At 63.3% G+C, this 25,921-nt stretch overlaps 2 protein-coding genes across 3 annotated transcripts; one reads left to right on the forward strand and one right to left on the reverse strand.

Moving 5' to 3' along the window:
• Window positions 1-110: 110 nt before the first annotated feature.
• On the forward strand, window positions 111-9,905 carry MFSD8 (major facilitator superfamily domain containing 8). 2 transcript variants are annotated; one of them, XM_055144648.1, is made up of 12 exons: window positions 111-267; window positions 1,910-2,001; window positions 3,054-3,097; window positions 3,177-3,417; window positions 3,542-3,655; window positions 4,516-4,660; window positions 5,000-5,055; window positions 5,372-5,477; window positions 6,553-6,687; window positions 7,665-7,768; window positions 7,842-8,080; window positions 8,913-9,905. In XM_055144648.1, exons 1-12 carry the CDS (start codon window positions 203-205, stop codon window positions 9,147-9,149), a joined length of 1,578 nt encoding a protein of 525 aa, XP_055000623.1. In that variant the 5' UTR covers window positions 111-202; the 3' UTR covers window positions 9,150-9,905. The 2 variants fall into 2 exon arrangements, with proteins under 2 accessions (XP_055000623.1, XP_055000622.1); XM_055144647.1 differs by having other exon boundaries at window positions 5,369-5,477; window positions 8,913-9,903.
• A 214-nt stretch (window positions 9,906-10,119) lies between these two features.
• Window positions 10,120-21,223, reverse strand: PLK4 (polo like kinase 4). The gene is made up of 16 exons (XM_055144646.1): window positions 21,096-21,223; window positions 20,780-20,875; window positions 20,464-20,559; window positions 20,249-20,363; window positions 18,087-19,104; window positions 17,533-17,633; window positions 15,754-15,968; window positions 14,938-15,042; window positions 14,554-14,656; window positions 13,994-14,143; window positions 12,503-12,636; window positions 12,339-12,430; window positions 12,107-12,230; window positions 11,795-11,914; window positions 11,133-11,239; window positions 10,120-10,395 (listed from the first exon to the last, which is right to left on the reverse strand). The coding sequence occupies exons 1-16, from the start codon at window positions 21,123-21,125 to the stop codon at window positions 10,293-10,295; spliced, it is 2,709 nt and encodes a 902-aa protein (XP_055000621.1). The 5' UTR covers window positions 21,126-21,223; the 3' UTR covers window positions 10,120-10,292.
• Between the last annotated feature and the right edge of the window lie 4,698 nt (window positions 21,224-25,921).

A 25,921-nucleotide genomic window follows, 5' to 3' on the forward strand; every position in this document is an offset into this window, starting at 1 on the left:
GCGAAGCGCCTATCATTCCTCGGGCCCGGCCCCGCCCCCCGAGCACCGGCCCCGCCCCCGAGAGGGCCCCGCCCCCGAGCAGGCCCCGCCCCGCGCCGCCTTCGCGCACGCGCCCTGCGGTCGGGCCGCCGAGGCTGCCGGGAGCGGGCGGGGGCGGCAGGTGTCGCGAGAGCCGCGTCGGGCCTCCCGCGGTCCGTGCGCTATGGCGGGCCGGGCCGGCGACGCCGAGCGGGAGCCGCTCTTGGGCGCCCGCGCCTCCGGGAACAGGTGAGCGGATGTCGGGCAGACCCCGCTCGCCCCTCCCGCGCCGCGGCTGGTCGCGCGAGACCCGGCGCCCCCGCGAGAACGCGCCGAGCGCGGCCACAGCGCCTGCGCGCTGCCCCCTGCCCGCGCGAGCGCCCCCTCGGGCGAGCCCAGGCGGGCCCAGGCGGGCTTAGGCGAGCCCAGGCGGGCCCAGCGGGCCGCGCCTCCGTCCCCACGGCCCTCTTCGCCGCCCCCTGCCCCGAGCGCTTCTCTGTCCCCGGTGACACCCCTGCACCCCCTACAGCAGTTCTCCCTCCGCACCCCTGCACCCCTGCAGCAGCCCGCCTGTCCGCACCCTTGCATCCCTCAGCAGTAGTCCACCAGCCCGCACCCCTGCACCCTCTGCAGCAGCCCGCTCCCCCGCACCCCTGCAGCAGCCCGCCAGCCTGCACCCCTGCAGCAGCCCGCCAGTCCGCACCCTTGCATCCCTCAGCAGTAGTCCACCAGCCCGCACCCCTGCACCCTCTGCAGCAGCCCGCTACCCCGCACCCCTGCAGCAGCCCGCCAGCCTGCACCCCTGCAGCAGCCCGCCAGTCCGCACCCTTGCATCCCTCAGCAGTAGTCCACCAGCCCGCACCCCCGCACCCCTGCAGCAGCCCGCTCCCCCGCACCCCTGCACCTGGAGGGGCCCAGCCGCCAGCAATCCCGTGTCAGGGGCCCCTGGAGGGCTGGGCTCCTGCAGATTGGTCCCTGGGCCCTTGTCCACACGGTTTGTTTTCCTTTGGGGGCCATACCCAGGGTGCTCGGGGACCCCTCCGGGCTGGCTCAGGGGACCCTGTGGGGTGCCAGGCTGCCCAGCTGCCTCCAGGCGAACGCCTGGATTTCTCTTCCTCCCGCTGCTCCTCTGGGCCCGGGTCGTGTCCCAGACAGATTCAGATCGGGCAGCACTGGGCAGGTGTGGCCTTTTCCTGGGCACTCTGTCCCCAGGCCGCCGTCCGGAGGGCACGTCGGTCACCTCTTGGGTTGGCGTCGCACCTGCTTGAGGGTGATGGTTGAGGCCTGTCTCAGTGCCCTTGGTCTGGCTGGCAGCGCGTGGGGAGAACCGCAGCTGCTGGCCCCTTCTGTGCCTCTTGGGTGGACGTGTCCCCTGGCTGGGAGGCCACCGGGGCCCGTCCTCTCCTGTCCCCGGAGAAGGAGCCGGGGCAGCAGCTCTGCTCACCCACTCACCGAGCCGGTTCCAGGAGCCGCAGCCCTTCCCGGGCCACTGATGTTTCATTCCCTGGGCCACACCCAGCAGTGCTTCCTCAGGGATCACTCCTGGCGGGCGTGGGGGACCGTGTGGGGTCCCGGGGTCACTGTGCCTGTTGCTCCAGCCCCTGGGTGTTGGTCCTGCTGGAGGTGCCGACCACTAAGCGGGCACGAGCCACGCTGCCCCCGGGACAGTCTGGGACGGGCTCCTGTGATCTGACCCAGTCTGACACTCGCCGCGGAGCCTGCTGCGCCCTCACTCCCCCGTGAAGCAGCCCGCCCTTCCCGCTGCCCCGTCTCGAGGGGTGATGCAGACATGCACTCACGGGGGCCGGAAACGTGGCATGAGCCGCTCACGGGAAGTCGAGCGTGTGTCGTGGCGTGTCCGGGACTCAGCCCCGCCTTCCCTCCGCCACAGGGACTGGGAGGTGGTGGAGAGCGCGGAGCACTGCAGGAGCCGCTGGCGGTCCATCCGCGTCCTGTACCTCACCATGTTCCTCAGCAGCGTAGGCGAGTATCGGCCGCGGGGTGCTCCCGCCCCGGCAGAGGGTTTCGCTGATTTTTATTGTGAATAAACCTATTGCTGGAGCAATAGCACAGCGGTAGGGCGTTTGCCTTGCACGCGGCCGACCCGGGTTCGATTCCTCTGCCCCTCTCGGAGAGCCCGGCAAGCTACCGAGAGTTTCTTGCCTGCACGGCAGAGCCTGGCAAGCTGCCTGTGGTGTATTCCATATGCCAAAAACAGTAACAAGTCTCACAATGGAGACGTTACTGGTGCCCGCTCGAGCGAATCAATAAACTATGGGATGACAGTGCTACAGTGCGGCAGTGAAAAAAACCATAAAAATCATTTTAACCTTTTTTGTTTTTGGGGGGTCACACCCAGCAATGCTCAGGGGTTACTCCTGGCGGTGTTGGGGGACCATATGGGATGCCGGGGATCCACCTCGGTCGGCATGTGCAAGGCAGACGCCTCCCCCACCCCCAGTGCTTCTTAATTGCTGTGGGGCCCAGGCCCAGGGGCGTGGGGGCTGTGGCTGGGGTTCTGGTCCTCGTGCCTGCGCCTCGCGCCCGCTGGCCCTGCAGCATGGGGCCCGCCCCTGGCCTGTGCCCCCGAGCCGTGCTGCCCCGTCTGCTCCTGAGCCGGCCCCCTGCCCGCAGCTGTTGGCCTGTGCTGCGAGCGCGGGAGCGGCTTGGCGGGGAGAAGGGGGCGCCGTGAGCTCGGGCAGACGAGGGCAGGGCAAGGGGCCGCTTCTCAGGAAGATCCATCGCGGCTCCCAGCAGAAGGGAGGCCCCCGGGGGCTGCGGGGCTGCCTCGGAGGGGACGGTCACCTGCGTGGGGGTGGTGGGCAGCTGCTGTCCGGTCCTGGGCTTGCCCCGACACGCTGCTCGCCCGTGGCCCCGCGACCCCCCTGAATGCCTCTCCAGACAGGGCAGCCCCGGCTGTGGCCTCCTCCTCCGTGCAGACCCCCCGGACCCTCCTCGCCGTGGCAGGCGGGGAGGAAGCGGGTGCCCGGGGCGGGGCCGTGGCGCCGGCCTCGGCTGACCGCTGTGCCCCGCAGGCTTCTCCATCGTCGTCATGTCCGTGTGGCCCTACCTGCAGAAGGTAGGTCCTGCGGCCGCTCGGGGCTGGGGACCGGGCCCGGGGCGTGTGTGCCCACTGCTCGCCACGCTCTTCTCTGCAGATCGACCCCACGGCCGACATGAGCTTCGTGGGCTGGGTCATCGCCGCCTACAGCCTGGGCCAGATGCTGGCGTCCCCGCTCTTCGGGCTGTGGTCCAACCACCGGCCGCGGGCCGAGCCGCTCGTGGCCTCCATCTCCGTGTCGGTGGCGGCCAACTGCCTGTACGCCTACGTGCACCTGCCCGCGGCCCACAACAAGTACTACATGCTGGCCGCGCGCGGGCTCGTGGGCTTCGGGGCAGGTAGGGCCCTTGACCCCGCCCCGCCCCCGCCCGCCCGGGACACACTGGAGCCTTCTAGAAAGGCCTGCGCCTGCAGGCGGCGCCGAGCTGGCCGACTCTCTCCAGGGCGCGTGTCTCCCCTCAGGAAACGTGGCCGTGGTCCGCTCCTACATCGCCGGGGCCACCTCTCTGCGGGAGAGGACCGGGGCCATGGCCAACACCAGCGCCTGCCAAGCGCTGGGCTTCATCCTGGGCCCAGGTAGGCACCCCCTCCCGCCCCGGGGCCCCACCGGGAGGAGCTGACATCGGTGCCCAGCCTGGGGTGCAGGGGGGGGGGGCAGTTTCTGAGGGCGAGTCGGGCGAGGACACTAGTGTCCAGGGCCCCTGAGGCCGTGGGCGCGGCCTGACTCCAGCAGAGAGGGCCCTTGTACTGGGAGTGGTCTGTCCCCTCGGGGGCTCTGCTGCCCCCCCACAGCGAGAATTCTTGCTCTGGGCTGGAGAGGTCGGACAGCGGGTAGGAAACTTGCTTTGTGTGCAGCTGACCCTGGCTCCACACAGCCCACCAGGAGTCAGCCCCGAGCACAGAGCAGGAGTCAGCCCGACCACAGAATCAGAAGTCAGCCCCGAGCACAGAGCTGGGAGTCAGCCCGACCACAGACTCAGGAGTCAGCCCCGAGCACAGAGCAGGAGTCAGCCCGACCACAGAATCAGGAGTCAGCCCCGAGCACAGAGCAGGAGTCAGCCCCGAGCACAGAGCAGGAGTCAGCCCGACCACAGACTCAGGAGTCAGCCCCGAGCACAGAGCAGGAGTCAGCCCGACCACAGACTCAGGAGTCAGCCCCGAGCACAGAGCAGGAGTCAGCCCGACCACAGACTCAGGAGTCAGCCCCGAGCACAGAGCAGGAGTCAGCCCGACCACAGACTCAGGAGTCAGCCCCGAGCACAGAGCAGGAGTCAGCCCGACCACAGACTCAGGAGTCAGCCCCGAGCACAGAGCAGGAGTCAGCCTGACCACAGAATCAGAAGTCAGCCCCGAGCACAGAGCTGGGAGTCAGCCCGATGCGGCCTCCAGGGCCCCTCTGCTCGCGCCTCCCCCACCAACTCGGGCCCTGTTCTCAGTTTTCCAGACTTGCTTCGCGCTCATCGGAGAGAAGGGCGTGACGTGGGCGGGCCTGCGGCTGCAGCTCAACATGTACACGGCGCCCGTGCTGCTGGCCGCCCTGCTGGGGCTGCTCAACGTGCTGCTCATCCTGGCCGTGCTCCGGTGACGCGCGGGCAGGGCTGTGGGCTGCCGTGAGGGCACGTGTCCGCTGGCGCTGCGGGGCTCTGTGTTCTGGGCGTGGCCTGCTTGGTGTGAGGCAGTGCCGTGACCAGCTCCGGGCCGCCCGGGGCTGGAGTGTCTCGTGTGGCCCAGCCGCGCAGCGTGCGGGCCGGGAGTCGGGCCCAGCGCAGCAGTCGCATCTGGTGCTGGCACTGGGGTTGCCCCGAGGTGGCGGGAGAGCGGCGGTGTACTGGCGGGCGTGCACGGGGAGACGCGATTGGCAGCTCCCGGTGCCTGGGTGCGCCCAGCCTCATGGCCGCGCCGTCCCGCCTTCTTTTCCAGGGAGCACCGCGTGGATGACCTGGGGCGGCAGTGTGGGAGCGTGAACGCCGAGGAAGGTACCGGGGGCGCTCGGCTGTCTGCGGGAGGGCTGCGTGGGCCCGGGCAGTGCCTCTTGGACGGCCGCGGGGTGTGGACACTGCTCCCGGGAGGACGCTGTGGAGACCCTCGGTGGGCGGCTCCTGCTGCGCCCCCTCCCGCTGCGGCGGATGCGGCTTCCCGCCCGGCTCTGCCCGCGGGCTGTGTCTGCGCTGCCGAATGGCGCCGCCCGCGGCCCTGGTGCTCTGAGGCTGCTGTGGGGCAGGGCCAGCCTTTGCATGGGGGGCGGCACCCGGGTGGACGGCGTGACCCTGGACTCCTCTGCTCCCGCAGCAGCTGCGGGGGAGGGCCCGGGGCCCCGTGGACGCATCGACCTTGTTGCCGTTGTGGCCTCCAACGTGCTGTTCTTCGTGGTCCTGTTCATCTTTGCCCTTTTCGAATCGTGAGTCTTGCTCCGGCATCTTCCGGTGGCACCGGGGACTGTGTCTCAGTGCGGCCCTGGCGCTGCCGAGTGGCTCCCCAGCCTCGCGGCCCACCCTCACAGCACAGGCTGGGGATAGCACAGCGGGGAGGGCGCTGGCCTTCACACAGCCCTCCCTCCTGGCTTCCAGACCCAGCACCTGATACGGTCCCAGAGCTCCGCCTGGAGGGACCCCTGAGCACAGAGCCAGGAGTCAGCCCTGAGCAGCACTGGGCATGGAGCCAGCGGGTCAGTGCTGCTGGTGCTGCTGGGCTGCGCCCCGGCCCCAGGAGGCTGATTCTGCCCTGGAAAGCCTGTGTGCAACCACAGTCGTGTCCTATCTGTACCCTGCAAAATGGGGTTCCAGGGAAAAGTGGGTGCAGGAAGGGTCCTTCCGTCCCGTTCAGCAGCAGCAAGCAGGAGGCTTCCGGGTGAGGTGGGGAGTGGGGGCAGCGGGACACGCCGCAGGTGGATGTGCAGGTGCCTCCAGAGAAGGGACAGCAGGGAAGGGACAACCTTCTCCCACCGACTCTGGGGTCAGTCCTTTGGGTTTGTAAGAGATGTGGGGCTGGTTCTTTCTGCCCCACAGCAGGTGCAGTGACAGGTGCAGTGACAGTGGGTGCAGTGACTGTGGGTGCAGTGACAGGTGCAGTGACAGTGGGTATAGTGCAGTGACTGGGTGCAGTGATAGCAGGTGCAGTGGCAGTGGGTGCAATGACAGGTGCAGTGACATTGGGTGCAGTGACAGTGGGTGCAGTGATAGCAGGTGCAGTGATAGTAGGTGCAGTGACATTGGGTGCAGTGATAGGTGCAGTGACTTTGGGTGCAGTGACAGGTGCAGTGATAGCAGGTGCAGTGACAGTGGGTGCAGTGACAGGTGCAGTAACAGGTGCAGTGACAGGTGCAGTGACTGAGTGCAATGACCAGTGCAGTGACTGGGTGCAGTGACAGGTGCAGTGACAGGTGCAGTGACTGGGTGCAGTGACAGGCACAGTGCAGTGGGTGCACTCTCAGTGGGGCAGTGACAGCAGGAGACTGACCTGTGCTCTGTCCTCAGCATCTTCACGCCGCTGACGATGGACATGTATGCCTGGACGCGGGAGCAGGCTGTGCTGTATGACGGCGTCATCCTGGCGGCGCTGGGCGTTGAGGCGGTCGTGGTCTTCATGGGGGTCAAGTTCCTCTCCCGAAAGTGAGTCCCGGGGCTGTGGCTTCGCCGAGGGAGCCGTGGACGGGAGCTGCGGTGGCTCACGGCCTTGGGCTGCTCCCGCTCCCTGCCCTGCTGCCTTGCGAGGGAGCGAGCCTGGGCCCTGTGTGCTCGGCCTCTCCCAGCCTCTCCCGGCCTCTGACTGCCCACGCCGCCTCTCTGCAGCATTTCTCAGTGACTGGGGACCTTGCTGACGGGGTTTGGGGTCCCCTGGCTTTAGGGCACACTGGGTGGTGCTCGGGGGCTACTCCTGGCCCTGCTCTCAGGGGTCACTCCTAGTGGTTCTTGGGGGACCCTATGGGGAGCCCAGGATTGAACTTGCGTTGGCCATGTGCAAAGCAGTGCCCTCACCTCTGTACTGGTACTCTGCCCCCTAGAGTACACGTGTTGGGGTGTACCCTGGCTGTGCTCAGGAGTCAGCCCGGGCGGTGCTCAGGGGCCCGTATGTGTGTGTGTGCTGGCCGGGGAGTAGACCCGGGTTGGCCATGTGCCGAGCAAGTGCCCACCTGTTGTGCTCTCCAGCCCAGGGTCCTTTCGGCCAGTGTTCTAGACAGTCCCACAGCAGAGATCTTATTCCGGGGGCAGTGGCTCATAGAGGACTGACCTCAGGGGTCGGAGTGATGGCGCCGCGGGGAGGGCGTTTGCCTCGCATGGTTCTGTCCTGCCTTCCCTCTGGTCCCCTGAGCACCGCCAGGAGTAACCCCGAGCGCCACCAGCTCCGGTCCCCAAACAACCCTTCAGTGATGAACCCGGGCAGCACGTTGGTCGGGTCTCGGGAGCCGGCCGTGCCTAAAAGGCTCCATGTGCCGAGTCCCCGACGGTTTCCAGCTGCCGGGGCCGCTCCTGGAGTGCCCCCGCGTGCGCAGCACCTTTGGGTGGTTCGGGTTCTCTGGCCTGGGTGCTTGGCAGGGGGTGGGGGAACGCCCCGTGGCGCTGTGCCGTGATGCGCCTTCACCCCGCAGGGTCGGCGAGCGGACGGTCCTGCTGGGCGGCCTCGTGGCCATCTGGGCCGGCTTCTTCATCCTGCTGCCGTGGGGGAGCCAGTTTCCCAGGATCCAGTGGCAAGGTAGAGTGGCCCCTTCTGCGCCCTCACGGCCACGCCCGGGCGGTCCCTGAGCCTCCGCTCCCCTGCCTTGCAGACTTGCAGAACACCTCCATCCCCAACGCCACGGCCCGGGTCCCCAGCGCTGCCCGCTGGTACGCGCCAGGAGAGCAGGAGCCGACGGGGTGCCCGGTGCAGCAGGCCTGGTGCCTGACCGTCCCCGCCATCCACCTGGCCCAGTTCCTCACGGCCACCGCGCTCGTCGGGGTGGGCTACCCGGCCTGCAACGTCATGTCCTACTCACTCTACTCCCAGGTGCTCGGGCCCGAGCCACAGGTGAGCGCCGACCCTTGGCAGGGGGTCCCTGCCACAATGCAGCTGGGTTCAGCCGTCACCACTACCGGGCCCTTCTCAGGGCTGGGTCCAGGGTGTCAGTGTCCCAGCAACAGCAGCCTGACCTGGAGCACAGTCAGACCCACAGCAGGTGACTGACAGCATAGTCAGACCCACAGCAGGTGACCTGACAGACCCACAGCAGGTGACTGACAGCACAGTCAGACCCACAGCAGGTGACTGACAGCACAGTCAGACCCCAGAACAGGTCACCTGACAGCACAGTCAGATCCACAGCAGGTGACTGACAGCACAGTCAGACCCACAGCAGGTGACTGACAGCACAGTCAGACCCACAGCAGGTGACTGACAGCACAGTCAGACCCCAGAACAGGTCACCTGACAGCACAGTCAGATCCACAGCAGGTGACTGACAGCACAGTCAGACCCACAGCAGGTGACTGACAGCACAGTCAGACCCACAGCAGGTGACCTGACAGTCAGACCCACAGCAGGTGACTGACAGCACAGTCAGACCCACAGCAGGTGACTGACAGCACAGTCAGACCCACAGCAGATGACTGACAGCACAGTCAGACCCACAGCAGGTGACCTGAAAGCACAGTCTGACCCACAGCAGGTGACCTGACAGCGCAGTCACACGTCCAGGGGAAGCTCCTGGCCTGGGCAAGGGCATGGTGCCTGGTCCTCCAGCCGTGGTAGCTTCAGAGGGAAACCTCACGGCGTGAATGTAAGTCTGGAACATTTGGCGTCCAGAGAGTTGGTTCATGGGGAACGGGCCTTAGTAGTTTCTCGCCCCCCCCTTTCCCTGCAGGGCGTCTACATGGGCTGGCTGACAGCGTCGGGGAGCGGCGCGCGCATCCTGGGCCCGGTGTTCATCAGCCAGGTGTACAGTGCGTGGGGCCCGCGCTGGGCCTTCGGGCTGGTGTGCGGGCTGCTGCTGCTCACTCTGGCCCTGCTGGCCGCTGTCTACCGCAGGCTGGTGCCCTTCACCCAGCTGCCCTCTGACGGCCCGCACACGGGCGAGAAGGGCCAGTGCCAGGCCGCGTGACAGGCCAGCAGGCCTGCGGCCCCGCTGCTGCCCTGGACACTGCCCCTGGCACCCCTCGGGGCGTGGCAGACAGGCGCCTTCCCTGCTGCCGTGGGTTCCTGCGCGGCTCCCGAGGTGCGGGCCCACACGGGCGGGCCACACGCCTTTGACCTCCTGTCTGCAGCCCGCCCAGACCCCCTCCCACAGCAGGCCAAGGGCGCGGGAGTCGGGTGGCGGTGGCCCATGGCAGATGCCCTTGCCCAGGCCAGGAGCGTCCTCTGGACGTGTGGGCGACTGACCTGTGACATAATGCGTCACCTTCAGCCTTAAGCACCAGCCTTTGGACAGAGCTGAGGGCCCGCTTCCAGCCACTGTCTGGTGGGTACCCCAGAGAAGGGTCAGCAGAACCGCCAAAGCCCCGTGCCCACCGGGCGTTGGGGCCCAGGCTTGTGGCAGGTGCCCACGTGATCAGTGGGCTCACTCATATCATCTCCGGTTACAAACGGCCGACGACGGCTCTGGACTGGCGGGGCACATGAAAAGCACACGGGGGTCTGAGTCGGCCCCTGGCACCATGTAACACCCCACCTCACAGACCCCCACCCTGGCTGGCGAGCAGGGGGCCAGCTCGGTGCTGACCGGAGCTTTCTGGGAGATCCCGACCGCAGCGAGGGGAAGAATCCGAGCAACAGGGCAGGCGCTTCCAAAGGCAGATTATTTATTTACCAACTGAAAGAACTTTCAGATTAAACTGACTCCTAAATAAACAGGAAACAAAAACACGGAAACATTTACTAGTAACATGTTTTAAAGTGTTTAAATAAATCAAGTCACTTATCACTATATTTTTCCTTATAAAATGCATTCGTGGAAATGTTCTTTCAGAAATTGGTGCTACAAAAATAATTACAAAAAATACATATTCATGACATAAATACATATTTACAGGTTCAAAAACCCAAACGCTCCGCCCACGCTCGTGAGCCTGTGGAGATGGGCAGCAGTCCGCCCAGCACTCCTGTCTGCAGAATCCAAGTCTGGGAAGCCGGGAGGCACAGTGGGACTCGGCCTGCACGAGGCCTGCGATTTCCAGTAAGGAAAGGCACTTGACTTGGAAGCTCACGAGGCTATTTATTCAAGTTAGATATCGAAAGAGACCTTTAGTCAGAGAGCCCCAGGAGCGGGGCCAGAAAACATCAGGAGGATGGAGGACAGGCACTGTAGCTTCTGTCTGATACATTCCGGCAACCTTTCGTTTTCCCCATACCTAAGAGGGAACAAAGACCAAAACGTGGGATTACTTGGTTTGAGGGCCAGAGGGCACATCAGGGTTCTCAGTAGTGGTGGCACCTCAGAGAAATGTGCCCTCCTCCCGCCCGAGTGCGGCAGGGGCAGCCCTGCGGGGGCCACACTCTCGCCCTGAGTCGCCCTGCCGGTCCGGCCAGTGCCAGTGTCCAGCACGCTGGCCAGGCCAGCCCAGGCCACCCCTGGTCAGGGCCACACCCAGCGGAGGTGGAGGTGGAGGCGGACAGGCCCGCGGAGGCCCAGCGTGTTCCCAGCAAGCGTGACTAAAACCCCGCGGCGAGGAGCTTGAGTCTGCTCCAGGCTTTCTGAGGCTGAGGTCCCTAGGGGACGGAGCCGTGGCCGGCCCAGCCCCGGTGCAGGGCGAGCAGCTTCTCAGCACTGCGTCCGTCACACCGGGGCTTCCTCTCGGACACACGGACCAAGACCGGGAGCCTCTGGGGGGCGTTCGCGGCAGCGCCAAGACTCCACAGGGGAGCAGCATCTGCACAGGGCCGGGCGGGCACTGGGCCCAGTCTCCACGCGGTAACGGGCAGAGACCAGCTTCTGCCAGGCCATGGCTTCCTCCCCCGTTCCTCACACGGTCAGGAGCCCCAGGCTGGAGTGGCCATCTGCACCGGTTGCCCTGACCCTGGACAGACGGCCCCCTCCCCTGGAGTGTGACGGTCAGCGCGGCTGTGAGCGGGGTGGGGCTGGGCATACCTGGTGGTCTGGCCGCTGGGGGAGGTGTAGCTGACGGAGGAGACGCCCGCCTGCGCCAGGAGCTGAGAGCCGTCATTGAACTGCACCCACACAGCGCCGCTCGCCAGCTACAAGGAGCAGACATGAGGCAATGCCCGCACCCAGCACCCTGCCAACACACACGGCCCCCGGGGAGTCGGGGGCAAGCCTTCTAGTGCCCACCTGCCCCAACCTGCACGGAGCCTCCTCCCTGGTCACGAGTGGCTCCTGCCTCCCGTGGGCAGCCCCCATGGCAGTGACCTGGGGCACCTCAACCTGGCCAGGGCTATGAGCCTTGTCCATGAGCAGAGGGGACCTGGGTGTCCCACGGCCTCGCGTCAACCTGGCCAGGGCTGTCCCGGGCTCTGGGCTAGACGCCTCCACATCCGCCACGAGTCAGGTCAGACTCAGACGTGGCCCCAACGCAGATCCCCTTCTGCCAGGCCACCGGGCTCTGGCGGCCCACGCACTAGCGGAGACTCGTAGGTCATGCCTAGGGTTTCCGCTTCTGTGCAGACCGTATTCCAGATCTGAATGCTAGAGCAGTGTGAAAACGTTCTTGCTGAGACGAGACTTCCAACTAGCACACAGTTCTTGGTAATTACCTAACCACCGTGGAAACCAGTTTCCTAAGGAATGCTCACCTGTGTAGCCCAGCCGACATTCTCCACAAAGACAGATTTCAGCAGCTGCGCAGGTGCGGGGGAAGAGGTGTCTGTCCCAGAAGCCGCAGCCCTGAGGCCAGGGGCCTCATCTCTGAGAGCCTGCAGGGAGACATGGCGGCTCCTGGCACCTGCGAGGTCACCCCCAGCAGGAGGAGTTTCCTCCGGCCCCCGTGCCTTTCCAGCCACCCTCCTGCCACTGCTGGCCCTGCACCCGGGGTCCTGGTCACGACTGTGCGTCTCCAGACTGCTGACAATGCGACATGCGACGCGTGTGAGAGCCGCTGTACTCACCGGGGGGCGGGGCGCTGTGGCCTGCGTCCCAGCAGGGGCTCCGCTGCCTCGCCCAGGGCCGGCCGGCTGCACGGGGGGGAGCGGTGGGGACGCGGCCTGCGGTGAGCTGGCACTGCCCGGCCTCCTACAGAGAGACGGCCTTCACGCTCTGCCCAGATGTCCACCTCACGCCCCCAGCGGCAGGTAGGGCCCCCCGACCCGCCCACGCTGACGGGGAAGTTGCCCCCCTGACCTGCCCACGATGATGGGGAAGAAGGAGGCCCCCCCACTGGTCCTCTCCTCTTCCGAGATGGCAGCTTCCAGGGCCAAACACAGCCGGTGGCTCTGGGGGAGAAGGTGTTGTCAGCACACAGCCGGCCCGGCCCGGCGCTGCCCAAGGCCGGCTGCGGCACCCACCTCGTTGGCGTGCTCCAGGTAGCTCCGCAGGCCCTCCGGCAGGCCGTGGGGTGCGCACCCGCCCGGCAGGCTGTGGGTGCTGCCCGTCTTCTCCGTCACCTGGACCACAGCTTCCTTCTTGTGGATCTTGGCTCCTGAGTACAAGCCACCGGGTGACTCTTTCAGCCTCCACAGACACCGACACTTCAGTCCCAGAGGCACGGGCCCCGGGCCTAGTGACCGTCAGCCGATGGCCTAGGCACAGCCCGGGGTCTGCCTTCTCAAAGGTGTCAGGTGAAGGCTCACCCCCTGACCTGGGTTCCGTCCAGCACAGCCAGGTAGAGCCCCGGAGCCCCCTACAGGAGGGGGGGGGGGGTCTCTCCAGGCCTCTCCGTCCCTGCAGGAGAGGGATCTCTCCAGGCCTCTCTGTCCCTGCAGGAGAGGGGGTCTCTCCGGGCCTCTCCGTCCCTGCAGGAGAGGGGGTCTCTCTGGGGCCTGCTGTCCCTGCAGGAGAGGGGGTCTCTCCAGGCCTCTCTGTCCCTGCAGGAGAGGGATCTCTCCAGGCCTCTCTGTCCCTGCAGTAGAGGGGGTCTCTCCGGGCCTCTCCGTCCCTGCAGGAGAGGGGGGTCTCTCCAGGCCTCTCTGTCCCTGCAGGAGAGGGGGTCTCTCCGGGCCTCTCCGTCCCTGCAGGAGAGGGGGTCTCTCCAGGCCTCTCCGTCCCTGCAGGAGAGGGGGTCTCTCCAGGCCTCTCTGTCCCTGCAGGAGAGGGGGTCTCTCCGGGCCTCTCCGTCCCTGCAGGAGAAGGGGTCTCTCCGGGCCTCTCTGTCCCTGCAGGAGAGGGGGTCTCTCCGGGCCTCTCCGTCCCTGCAGGAGAGGGGGTCTCTCCAGGCCTCTCCATCCCTGCAGGAGAGGGGGTCTCTCCAGGGCCCACTGTCCCTGCAGGAGAGAGGGTCTCTCCGGGCCTCTCCATCCCTGCAGGAGAAGGGGTCTCTCCAGGCCTCTCTGTCCCTGCAGGAGAGGGGGTCTCTCCGGGCCTCTCCGTCCCTGCAGGAGAGGGGGTCTCTCCAGGCCTCTCCATCCCTGCAGGAGAGGGGGTCTCTCCAGGGCCCACTGTCCCTGCAGTAACAGGCGGGCAGGGGGGTTGTCCAGGCTGCACAGCTGGGACGGGCTCTCGGTGCTCCTCAGATCTGCTGTGCTGAGACTCTACTTCACGAGCCTTGTATCCAGCGGGGCATGAGAATACAGACAGTGTCTGTGTGCACACGCAGTGTCCCGCGGACAGTCTGGACAGCTGCTCTGGACAGGGGCTTAGGGCACTGCCTGGCACGCTGCCAACCCCTGCACCCACGGTCCCCCGAGTCCCCAGGCGTGATCACTAAGCAGTCAGGAGTGGCCTGAGTCCTGCCAGGTACAGCCCCTAGCCCAGACCAAAACACCTTGCTCAGATAAAACAGAAGAATCCTGCAACGGTTACCTGAGAAGCTAAAAGTCCCATTTGAAAATGCTACTCACCGTCATAAAACCAAACCTCAAAGTCGGCACCGGGAGAATTCTCCATCAAGATGCATTTGGCATATCTTGTGAAGTAAGTAATTTTGGGAGATTTAGATCTGACAAGCTGTACAAATCTGGAAGCATATTGGTATTTTCGCCAGTATTTTTCTAGAAGAGAAAGTCACCAAATTTAAGTAGTGATATTTGACATGTAATTTCAGGAACACTTACTGTTTATTTCCATTTTCCTCAAAAATTCAAATTTACAGGGACATAAGCTTGGACAGCGGGGAGGGAGCCTGTCTTACACACGACCAACCCAGGTTTGGCTCCCCGGCATCAGCTGTGGCCCTCCGATCCTGCAGTCAGGAGCAAGGGCGGCCGGCACGGATGGGACCCAAGCACGAAACAAACAAGCGCTGGCTCGCGCCTCACAGACACAAACACCCCAGGAGAGTGCCCCAGAACGGGGCCGGCTTCTCTGAGCCACAGCGTCTGAGCTGGTGCCCCCCAGCCATCAGGGAACTGGGCTTCACGCGTGCACGTGAAGTAGGTCTCGGGTCTGGGTGCCCACGTACCTGGAAGGCTGTCAAAGTGGAAACTGCTGGTGTTGGCAGGAGGTGAGGGTGGTCTGTCAGTCAGGGGAAAGCCTCTCCCGTCATTTGGGTAGTAAATCGTGATCTGACAAATATTGAAGAATTCTAATTATGTGCCAAAAATGACAGCACCACACCCTGTTAAGTTACACGTTCACATATGATGCTAAATACTTGCTGCAAGCACTATAGATTCTCTAATCAGTCTCTTAAATTCATGCCTCTAACATACACTTGCTATTAGTCACGTTATTCCTAAACTCACACTCGCTGACTGAACAACTGTACCAACCACGTCCGCTTTTGAGTGCCAGAGACACCGTCGGGGGAGGCAGGCGCAGCAGCAAGAGCGCCCCGAGCACGTACCCTGGCGCCGTCACTGGAGATCTGCAGCACCTCCTTCACGTACTCCTGCCCCGCCGACTCCTTCAGGAGCTCCACACACACCTCCTCCGAGTCCAGGATGCTCACCTGGAAGCACACAGGCGTCAGCAGCTCGCCGGCCGCCCGCAGGCTCCCGAGCCCAGAGGGCACCTCACCATGGCAGCAGCAAAGCCAGCAGCGAAACCCGAGCAGCTCGCCTGACCGTCCAGCCCAGGGCCCTGACTGACCGAGGGACGACCGAGGGACTGGCCCCGAAGGTGCCGGCGGAGGGGGCTGTCAGGTGAGGAGGGCGGGGCCAGAGCAGGTGAGCAGAAGGGGAGCAGAAGGAGGGGCGGGCCGGGGCGGGCAGGACAATGGCAGGCAAACAAAGGCCAGGCGACAAGAGAAAGCGGGAAGGGAGGATCTCAGTAACCCCTGGGGAGGGCGGGAGGGGGGCCTGGGGGGGCTTACTCCTGCCTGTGGCGGGGCTGGGACCCCTGGACCTGCCGTGTGCAGAGCAGGCGCCCACCTGCCGCACTGTGCCTGGCCCACAACTCACACAGTTTAAAACTCGAAACTTGACTTTGTACACATACTTTTAAATAAGCTTTGACGTAAAACAAACAACAACAAAAAAACTACTTTGCCTTTCTGATTTGAGATTGGATAAAACATAGAAATAAATGCATGGGCAGTATTAAACATCAGTGATTGGAATGGTGAATAAAATACTCAGTAACTATCACTATTCAAAATCTTTTCATCTCAAGCACTAACTGGTGAGGGACAGCCGGGGACAGGTGGGACCGGAGCACCTACCACAGCCTTCTTGGTCTTCTGTCGGATGGGCTTCAGCCTGTGCGCCGTCAGCGGGCATGCCACGCTATGCAGCGAGCTTCTCTGGGGGCCGGGCGGGGACCCCCTGAGCGGCGCCTCGGGCTGGCCAGGAAACACCGTCGGGCACTTCCCGGAGTGCAGTGGCCGGGCGGGGGGCGCGTCAGCAGGAGCCTCGGCCTTCTCCCAGGCGCTGGGGTCTGCGTGAGACAGCATCCTGCTAGCGAGTGAAGCTTCCGAGGAACAAAGCCGACGGTGAAAGGGAGCCCGATTCCTTCCACCCACTGGAGCTTAAAGCAGGAATGGCCAGCGTGCCCTCAGGGCTGGACAGCGCCCGCCATCCCTGGCACGAGGCCCCCGGAAGCAGCTCCACCAGACAGCTCGAAGGGTGGCTGTGATGTGGCGGGTCAGACTGCATAGGAACGCCCTCAGTGCTCGAGGACCCCGAGAGACTAAGTGTCAGTAAGGAGCAAAGCGGCTGCGGTGCAGGCTCCTGCCCAGGCCTGCGCGACCCCTGCACACAGGCACAGCCCCTCATCCACTTTGCTCTCTCCTTGGTTTCTGGGCTCTGCCTGGCCTGGCTCAGGGTTGGATCCATCCCGGATCACCCGCACGCAAGGCTAGCACCGTCCCCACCGGTGCCGAGAATGCGCTGCAGGCCAGCGAGTGCAGACTCAGGGCGCGGGCAGACATTCAGGTGCTTTGTGAGTTTTCTCCCAAGGAGAGGCTAGTCAATCTTGACTCAACACGGCACCGTATACCGAGCGACTGTCAGACTCATTGTTCAATACTAGAGTTATCTGCATCACATCTCAAGAAAAGCTTCTGTTGAATCTTACTCACTATGATTTAGAATTCACCGGGAAACACTGTTTAAAAGCCTTTATAATGACCAGACCATCTACAGTACTGTCATCTGATTTTTCAACTGCAAATCTCTCAATAGCTGCAACATCTCTTATTTTTCTAAGTGACCTCAGTGCCTTCCCCTCCCCCACTCCCGCTGGGGTCGCCTGGGTTGGGGCCCGGCAGCGTGTGAGCGAGGCCTAGGCTAGAGTCACCTCAGCGGCACCTCAGGCTCTTACTGAAAGACTTTGCTTTACCCCAGACACACGCGCGATCAAACACGAGTGTCTGCGGAAAGCAAGGTACAAGATTAGACACGGGACAGCTCTGTAGTCAAAAACAAGCTTGAGTGACCACTTTCCAGCTGACACGTGCCAAGCCCCCCGGGCCTGGATCAGCGTGGAGACCAGGCGAGGGTAACGCGACACCCGTGAGCCTCCTCTCCATATGCCGCCTTCGCGTCATTATTTCCAACGGCCTGTCTGTGCCCAGGGCGGGTCCTTTACTGAGAAACGTCTGCCTGTCCCTGTCCAGCAGGCCCCGGCAGGGGGGGGGGACCACAGGGGACCGGGGCCTCTCAGCCACGGGGGGCCCCCTCCCTGCCCCGTGCTGGGCTCCTGTGGGGGCCCCGTGCATTCCCACAACAGCCCACTCGGAGCACTGAAGGGAACGGCTGGTTCCATGCTCAGCCTGGCTCCCGCTGCTCTGTCCCAACAGGCCCCGACGCCCACTTCCTTCCTGTCCTGGTTGCGGGCCACGGGCAGCCGGAGGATCAAACCTGGCCTCCGCCATGCAAACCACACCCTGTTCAATTCGCTCTGTGTGCCATGAAAATGTACATCTTTCCTAAGAAAATCCCTAGAGAAAACCGCAGTGTTTGCTGAGTGGACAGGCCCTAGTTCTTCACCAACTACTCACCACTTATTTGCAGATTCCCAAACCACTGGGGCACCATTTCAGTCTGAGAAGTCTGGTGTGGAAACGAAAATGGAGTTTTTCCTGGACAAAGATGACTGGAGCTAAACAAAGAAAATTAAAATTCCCTTAAACTAATAAAAAAAAGCATCAGGTCAAAACCCTCTGAGGCACTAAAAAGGATGGCGCCTCCTGAATACCGACACGTGCTAGAACACGGACAGAAACCAAAATTTCCATCTCAAATTGTCTCCCGGCAGTGGACACATACGCCAGTGTCCAGGGAGACGGCGTCTCACAGGCCAGGGCCCCGCGCGACTGCAGCACAGAGCCGAGGACAGGCGGGGGACAGGCTCCACGTGTGGAGCAGCTGACGAGGACGCGCTCGCGAGCCACGGCCTGTCTCTGGGCCGCTGTGCGCGAGCAGCACTCCCAAGGAGCACTGCGGTCTCGGAGGCGCCGGGCAAAGCCAGGGACAGTGCCCCGCCCGGGCTCCTGCTTGACGCCTGTGCTACCCCAATTTCACCAGTCAGGTGCTTCCCACGAGACACTCTTACTGAGCACGGCTGTCTCCAGGCTCCTCGAAACACCCGGAACTGCTGGCCGTCTGTTCTCTGGAGGGGAACACGCGGGCATGGCCGTCTGGGGGCAAGTGCATGTCCGCCCCGGCGTCTCCTCCGGATCCCCTGGACCGAGTGAGCATTTCGGCCGAGTGGCACCGCTCCATGGGGTGGGTCCTGGCTCGAGGGCGGCCGTCAGCCGGGCCCGAGCGCTCCGAAGAATGGGCTCTCCGGAGGTAGCGAGACCGCGGCCTCTCCTCTGCGTCCTGCACACCTCTCCCCCGCCGGCCGCTGCTGCTCTCAGGGTCTGCATGTCCCCACTGAGGAAAGAAACTGCTCCCATCCCCCGAGGAAGAGATGGCACTCGAGTTCTTCTCGGGAAAGACAGTCATTTTACTCGGGAGCGGCTGACCCACCAGCAGTCTTTTTCTGCCAGAAAAACTCCCGCTCATGCTGGCGCTGGAAGCCGTGACTGCAGTAGAGATGGTGGCGTGGCCACTGTCGATAGAGTCCTCCACGGTGGCCACGTCCCTGCTCTGCGGGGAAGCGTGCCGGGACATGAAGGGATGGTCCAGGACCGAAGACAGACTCAGGCGGTCCGCGGGGTTGCGTCGCAGCAGCTGGCGGATGAGGTCCTTGGCCTCTCGCGACAGGAACGCTGGCACTTCGTAGTCGGCCAGCACGACCTTGTTCAGCGTGTTCTTGACGGTGTCCGTGTCAAAGGGCGGCCGCCCAGTGAGCAGCGTGTAGAACATGCAGCCCAGGGACCAGACATCGGACTCGAGGCCGTGGGCGCTCCGGGTGGCGATCTCAGGCGAGATGTAGTTGGGGGTGCCGCAGAGCGTGTAGTGCTTCTCGTGCGGCAGCCGCAGCTGCGTGGCCAGCCCGAAGTCGGCGATCTTGACGTTCATGTTCCGCGTGAGCAGGAGGTTGGAGAGCGTGAGGTCTCGGTGCAGGATGCCGTGGGAGTGCAGGTAGAGCAGGCCGGCGATGATCTGGCGCATGAAGAGCCGAGCTGTGGGGAGGCAGGCACGGAGACACTCGGCTCAGGCTCTGGAGGACAGCTGGACCCAAGGAGACACGCCGGTCGGCTACGCCACCCAGCGCTGGGCGCCGGGAATTCCCTTGAAGACCACCAGGCGCTCCTTCTGGGCTTGTTCTGTCCCCTCCACCGGTTCCACCTCCAGTGAAAGAAGCTACTTTCACTAGAAAGTGGAGGTGACCAGAGCAGCTGCCGAGCACTTAAAGGAGAGGACTATGGTTTGCTTCAAACCATCGTGGGAATTGGGGAATAAGGAGGGCAGACAGAACAACCTGAGTGCGAGCTGAGCGTGGAACGCTGGGGTTCACTAGGGTTCACTAGGCACTCTTGAAACAACTCAAATGCTCTGTTCAGATGTCCGGCCTTCCCTAAATTAAGTGGCTTCAACAGGCATTCATGCTATGGGGCTGGAGCGATAGCACAGAGGGTAGGGTGTTTGCCTTGCACGCGGCCAAGCGGGGTTCGATTCCCAGCATCCCATATGGTCCCCTGAGCACCACCAGGAGTAATTCCTGAGTGCAAAGCCAGGAGTAACCCCTGTGCACTGCCGGGTGTGACCCAAAATGAAAAAAAAAAGGCATTCATGCTTGATTTACAAGCTTTATAACCAGCAGTAGCATTCTGCAAAGTGGGTCTCTAAATGTGAAAGGATGTGCACCGTTCTGTGATGAGTCCCCGAGTGGCCTGGAATACTCCTGAGAGGGAGTATGGGCTGTGCACGCAGGAGGCCCAGCCCGCAGTGAGACCTGAGCTCCACCAGGCGTGGCTCCAAAACAGAATGTTCCCGGGAAAGGCGGTTAAGAAGCTTATCCTTTTACCTTATTTCTGTAATGCTTCAATTACAGGAATAAATGGCTTTTATAATCCTGGGGCCAGGGTTCCCTCTTCTGTTGCCCAAAGTGACAGGAAACATTAAATATCCCGAAGCAGCACATTCTTCACACCTTCACTTAGGCACCCTGACGGGCGGGAGCAGGACCGGCTGCCCGGCTACAGGAGACCTGGGAGCTGGGCTCACCGTTGCCAGGGGCGACGCCAAACACTGGGCGCGGGTGGCCCAAACCGGACAAAAGGCAAACGTTTCTCTACCAAGCAACAATGAAACAAAGTAGCTTACCTTCATTTTCTGAAAAGGGCTTCATTCTGTTTTTCAGATACCTGTTCATTTCTCCATTGTGGCACATCTCTAGGACCAAGTAGACGTAATTGCTGTCTTCAAAATAGTTATAGAGCTGAAACGCCAAACAGCACGGTGAATCACAACAGGCCAACTACAAAGGACACCACGCAGCAGCCCGGGCTCCCCGGCCACTCCTGCCACTCGGACCTCACCTCCAGGATAGAAGGATGCTTCAGCTGGCAGTGTATCTTCACCTCATTCTGGACCCTCTGCACCATGCCCGCTTTGTACATGGCTTTCTTGTCTATCTACAGAGACAGCAGGAGAGACCCGGTGGCCCGGCCTGCCCGGCGGGGGGCGCGGGCAGCACCCGCACCTCCAGGGACAACGCCCGGCCCGGCTGGGTGGACACACCTCACCTTCCCCTAGCGGTGTCCACGGCCGGGCACCGGCCAGGGCCTCCCGCCCCGAGCGCTGCGCCCCGGGCAGGGCCGCCAGAGCGGGGAGGGGGCGGGGACCCCTTCTTACCATCTTGATGGCCACCTCCAGGCCGGTGTGCAGCGACACGGCCCTGTAGACGCCGGCGAAGGAGCCCTTGCCCAGCAGCTGTCCGACCCTGAAGTCCTGCGGGGCGGGCGCGGGCGGCGGTGAGCGGGGCGCGGGCGGCGCGGCCGGCATGTCCGGGGGCGCTGACCGCACCGTCCGCGCTGACCGCCCGGCCCGCACTGACCGCCCGGCCCGCCCCCGCCCCCTGGCCCCGGCCCCCGCCCCCAGGACCCGGCCCGCCGCGGCTCCCGCCCGCCTAACCGCCGCCCGCCGCCGGACGCCCCGCCCCGCGCCTCACCTCCACCGCGTCCCCGACGCAGGCCGCCATGCCGGCCCGTCCCGCAGCCCCTGCGCGCCCATCGCCCGCGCTAGGCCCGCCCGGCCGCCCCGCCGCGGCCCCGACGCCCCCCGAGCCCGGGCCGGCGCCGCCGCGCTCCCATTTCGAAAAACTCCCGCCGGGCGCGGGCGCCGACGTCACCGCGCCGCGCCGGAAGCGCTGGCCGCGCCGGAAGCGGAGGGGCGGGACCGGAAGGGGCGGGGCGGCCGGAGGCGGCGCTGTTCGCTCGCCTGCCTCTTTCCGGGCCGACCCGGCTCGCGCCCGCGCCGCGGCGACCGGGACCCGCTGGAGCCCCCGCTCGGCCCCGAGCCTGCCCGCCTCCCGGGGTCCCGCCCGGCCCGCCCCGCCTCCCCGCCGCCCTCGGGCCTCCCGACCCCGCCTGCCCCGCTCCCCCGGGCCTGCCCCGCTCCCCCGGTCCCCGACCCTTCCCCGCGACCCCCGGCCCTGCCCCGCTTCCCCGGCCCTGCCCCGCTCCCCCGGCCCCCGACCCTTCCCCGCGACCCCCGGCCCTGCCCCGCTCCCCCGGCCCTGCCCCACTCCCTCGGGCCTGCCCCGCTCCCCCGGGCCTGCCCGCGAACCCCGGCCCTGCCCCGCTCCCCCGACCCCCGACCCTTCCCCGCGACCCCCGGGCCTGCCCCGCTCCCCCGACCCCCGACCCTTCCCCGCGACCCCCGGGCCTGCCCCGCTCCCCCGGGCCTGCCCTGCTCTCCCGGCCCTGCCCCGCTTCCCCGGCCCTGCCCCGCTCCCCCGGGCCTGCCCGCGACCCCCGGGCCTGCCCCGCGACCCCGGGCCCTGCCCCGCTCCCCCGGGCCTGCCCCGCTCCCCCGGTCCTGCCCGCGACCCCCGACCCCTGTTCCTGCCCTGCTCCCCCGGCCCTGCCCGCGACCCCCGACCCCTGTTCCTGCCCTGCTCCCCCGGTCCTGCCCGCGACCCCCGACCCCTGTTCCTGCCCTGCTCCCCCGGCCCTGCCCGCGACCTCTGGCCCTACCCGGGCCTGCGATGCTGTTGGGTTCGGCCCCCCTGCAGCCGGGGGCCCCCAGGCCCTAAGATCTCCGAGCCCCTCTGCGTCCCTGTGGCTCCGAACCTTACGGGTTGCTGCTTCCTGTTTCCGAGGGAAGTGCCCTGGGACTGGGCCTGTTCGGACCCCTGGTACCGGTACCAAGGCCGTGACACCGTGGGCCTCCCCACGCACACTGGGACCGCCTTTCCCTGCCGCCCGTCGCTTGCATTTTCTCACCCGGAGACGTGTTTTCCCTGAGCGGGGCCGCCGGCAGTGCTCAGGGACAGGTAGCCGCCCTGCCCCGCGTGCAGTGCTCCAGCCCGCTCGGAAAGCGCCTCTAAAGCGCCTCTTTCTTTTTTCTTTTTTGGGTCACTCCTGGCTCGTGCATTCAGGAATTACTCCTGGTGGTGCTGGGGGGACCATATGGGATGCTGGGAATCGAACCCGGGTCAGCCGCGTGCAAGGCAAACGCCGTACCCCCCCACACACACACTCTGCTATCGCTCCAGCTCTCCCCCCCACCTCCGCAATTTTTTTGTAGACAAGTATTTCAACTCCTTGCATAAATCACTATGGTGTTGTAAAGAGATTTTCCTTTTCCTGGATGGGTAACAGTGTATATAAATGTATTCTTTGGATGTTACTTTGGGGTCACAGGCAGTGCTCCCGGTATTCAGGGGACCACGGGCTGGTGGGAGTCAAGCCCGGGCCCCTGCGTTCCAGTCGTGGGCCCTGGAAGCGCTGTCCACTTCCATTTGTGCGCATTGGCAGAGAGTGCTGGCATTCATCTAACTGGACCGGGCACCTTGAACTTGCCCTCTCTGTGGTCCAACGGCCTTTCCTTTTGGCTTCCAGGCGGCTCTTCTTCAGCCGCCATCGGGCTGTCCCCTGTGGGTTTACCATGGCTACCTCCCCCTCAGCCTCTTCTGATCCCTTTTTCTCTCCTACTCTAGCTTTATTTGCCTGTTGTGACCCAGAGGGGGTCTGTGCTGTGTCCTGACAGCTGAGCCCCGTTTTCACGTCCCAGGGTCCAGACCGTCTCTTCTGGGCTCTGAGGAACTTAGCACCCGGGGCACCTTCTGTCCGGGGAGGGGCTCTGGGGCACCAGAGAGGATCACGGGAAGCAGGCATCTCACGCACAACTTGGGGGGGGGGCACTTGGGGCCATGCCCTTTGCGGCAGCATACTCACTGCACTGCACTGGCCAGTCTCCCTGGGGAGTGGGGAAATCAAGTCGAGTCTAATTTGTCCTGGTTTTGCTTTGTGCCGCACCCGGTGGCCCATGCATGGAGCACGTGCTTCAGTGCCGGAGCTGTTGCCTGCGCCCCACGGTGCGTGCTGGACCCTGACCGCAGCAGCCCAGCAGCGCCCGGCCCCCTAGCACAAGGAGAATGGGCTGGTCGGATTCCAGCTGCCAACAGTGACAGTCAGAGCTGCACGTACAAAAATTCTTTTGTGTTTTTTTTTTCTTTTTGGGTCACACCCAGTGATGCTCAGGGGTCACTCCTGGCTTTGCACTCAGGAATTACTCCTGGCGGTGCTTGGAGGACCATATGGATGCCGGGGATCGAACCCGGGTCGGCCGCGTCCAAGGCAAATGACCTACCCACTGTGCTATCGCTCCGGCCCCGCAAAAATTCTTTTAATTATGGAGAAAGGAAAAAATGGCTTGATGCCATATTGTTGATTTTACAATGGTGATTTCATCAGAGGGTCTATGTACTGTGGCACGCACAAAGGCGTCATTCCACCGAACACGGACAGGGCGCTTCTCAGGTGTGCTTCCTTCCGAGACTCCAAGCAAAGGAAATTTCTTCCAGGGGAAGAATCCCGAAAGGTTATATAGTGTCCTGAGCCAGTTCCCATTGCCAGTACAATGTAACCTCTGCACTCAGGGATAGGCCAGGTGATTGCAGGAGCACTTCATAAACTCTAGGTCTGGAAAGCAAAGTTGAGGAAATGCTTTAAAAAAAGTTGGGGGCTGTCCTGCCACAGAGGTGGGGTGCAGTGGGGAGGGATGGGGTGAGAGGGTGGGAGGGATACTGGGAACATTGGTGGAGGGGACTGGGCACTGGTGGAGGGATATAAGCAAAATGCAAACATGAAAGTTCACACGTTTGTAACTCAAGGTGATTTGCTAATAAAATTTTAAAAAAATTGGGGCTGAAACAATAGTACAGTGAGTAGCCATTTGCCTTGCATGTGGCTGACCCAGGTTCAATCCCTGGCATCCCATATGGTCCCCCAACTACCGAGTACCACCAGGAGTCAAATCATTCCTGAGCACAGAGCCAGGAGTAAGCCCTGAGCACTGCCAGGTGTGGCCCCGAATCGAAACAAAGATGCAGCATAATACTTTTATGTAACCAGAAAGAATTCTAGCAAAGAATTACAGCTATTTTCAATTTCAGGCCCTTGTTATTTTTATTAAAAAACAAGGGATCTTGGGGCTGGAGTGATAGCACAGCGGGTAGGGCGTTTGCCTTGCACGCGGCTGACCTGGGTTCAAATCCCAGCATCCCATATGGTCCCCTGAGCACCACCAGGGGTAATTGCTGAGTGCATGAGCCAGGAGTGACCCCTGTGCATTGCTGGGTATGACCCAAAAGCAAAAAAAACAAAAACAAAAAAAACGAGGGATCTTGGCATATGCAAAATAATTTTTAAAAACCTCTTTTGGGGGCTGGAGCGATAGAACAGCCGATAAGGAGTTTGCCTTGCACGTGGCTGACCTGGGTTCTATTCCCAGTATCCCATAAGGTCCCCCGAGCATCGCCAGGAGTAATTTGAGTGCAGAGCCAGGAGTAACCCCTGAGCATCACCAGGTGTGACCCAAAAAAGCAACAAAATGAACAACAAAAAAGAAAACCCTTTTTTGGTCCAGAATGCTTTAAGTACTGAGATCAGAAAATTAAAAAAAAAAAAGTTACTGAAGATACTTTATGTGGAGGCTTGTTATAATGTGGCTTTCCAAGCATGAATGCAAAATTTATCGGAGCCCCCAAGCAGTCCTCAGGGGCCTCCAGCGGCCACGACCAACCGGCAGGTCAGGCCCGTGCAGTGCCGAGTGTCTGGCAGCGCTGTGGGCATTAAAATACAAAGATCTGATGTCCAGGAAACAAAGCCCATGAGATTTGCTATCAAGGTGACAGGGTCGGGGCTGAAGCAATAGCACAGCGGGTAGGGCGTTTGCCTTGCATGTGGCCGACCCGGTTTCGATTCCCAGCATCCCATATGGTCCCCCGAGCACCGCCGGGTAATTCCTGAGTGCAGAGCCAGGAGTAACCCCTGAGAATCGCTGGGTGTGACCCAAAAAAAAAGGTGACAGGGTCGCCATGTGATGGCTTTAAAAAGAACATGAGACAAAAGCCCGAAACAACAGTACAAGGTAAAATGCACTTGAGGAAATGAGGGCTGCGTGGAAGATGTGGAATCAGACTGATGTCTCCGGGGTGTGGCGAGGCCTCCCTCCAGCCGGCCTGTTCCGGGGGGACAGGAGACCCCCAGCAGACGGGTCCCCAGAGCTGTCCCGTGTCACCAGGCGCCCCTCCGAGACACCTGCGCATGACGCCGTACAGCTCCCCGGGCCAGGGGAGCCGTGCAGCGGCGAGAACGCCTGTCTGGCACCTGCTTGAGGTCTGGACTCACACCCCTGGGCCCGGGGCTGACTCCAGCACAGGAGAAAACTCCCTGCGAGCTGCATTAAATGTTGCTCCTTTTTATCCCAAAGATTATGTTCCTCTGGGATTTAAGTTGAAATTATATCTTAGATTAATCAGATGGACAT

The sequence above is a fragment of the Sorex araneus genome, chromosome 7, assembly GCF_027595985.1.
Source record: "Sorex araneus isolate mSorAra2 chromosome 7, mSorAra2.pri, whole genome shotgun sequence".
Taxonomy (NCBI): domain Eukaryota; kingdom Metazoa; phylum Chordata; class Mammalia; order Eulipotyphla; family Soricidae; genus Sorex; species Sorex araneus.

What these genes read in the sequence shown, in the direction of transcription:
- PLK4 (XM_055144646.1), bottom strand. Translation starts at nt 21,125, where the DNA reads ATGGCGGCCTGCGTCGGGGACGCGGTGGAG. An exon ending in CCTGGAGACAGCCGTGCTCA is followed by an intron (nt 17,634 to 18,086) that starts GTAAGAGTGTCT and finishes TTCTTTGTTTAG; the next exon opens with CTCCAGTCATCTTTGTCCAG. An exon ending in TTCCCCATCATCGTGGGCAG is followed by an intron (nt 12,231 to 12,338) that starts GTCAGGGGGGCA and finishes GTCTCTCTGTAG; the next exon opens with GAGGCCGGGCAGTGCCAGCT.
- MFSD8 (XM_055144647.1), top strand. Translation starts at nt 203, where the DNA reads ATGGCGGGCCGGGCCGGCGACGCCGAGCGGGAGCCGCTCTTGGGCGCC. An exon ending in CTCATCCTGGCCGTGCTCCG is followed by an intron (nt 4,661 to 4,999) that starts GTGACGCGCGGG and finishes CTTCTTTTCCAG; the next exon opens with GGAGCACCGCGTGGATGACC. An exon ending in TGCTCGGGCCCGAGCCACAG is followed by an intron (nt 8,081 to 8,912) that starts GTGAGCGCCGAC and finishes CTTTCCCTGCAG; the next exon opens with GGCGTCTACATGGGCTGGCT.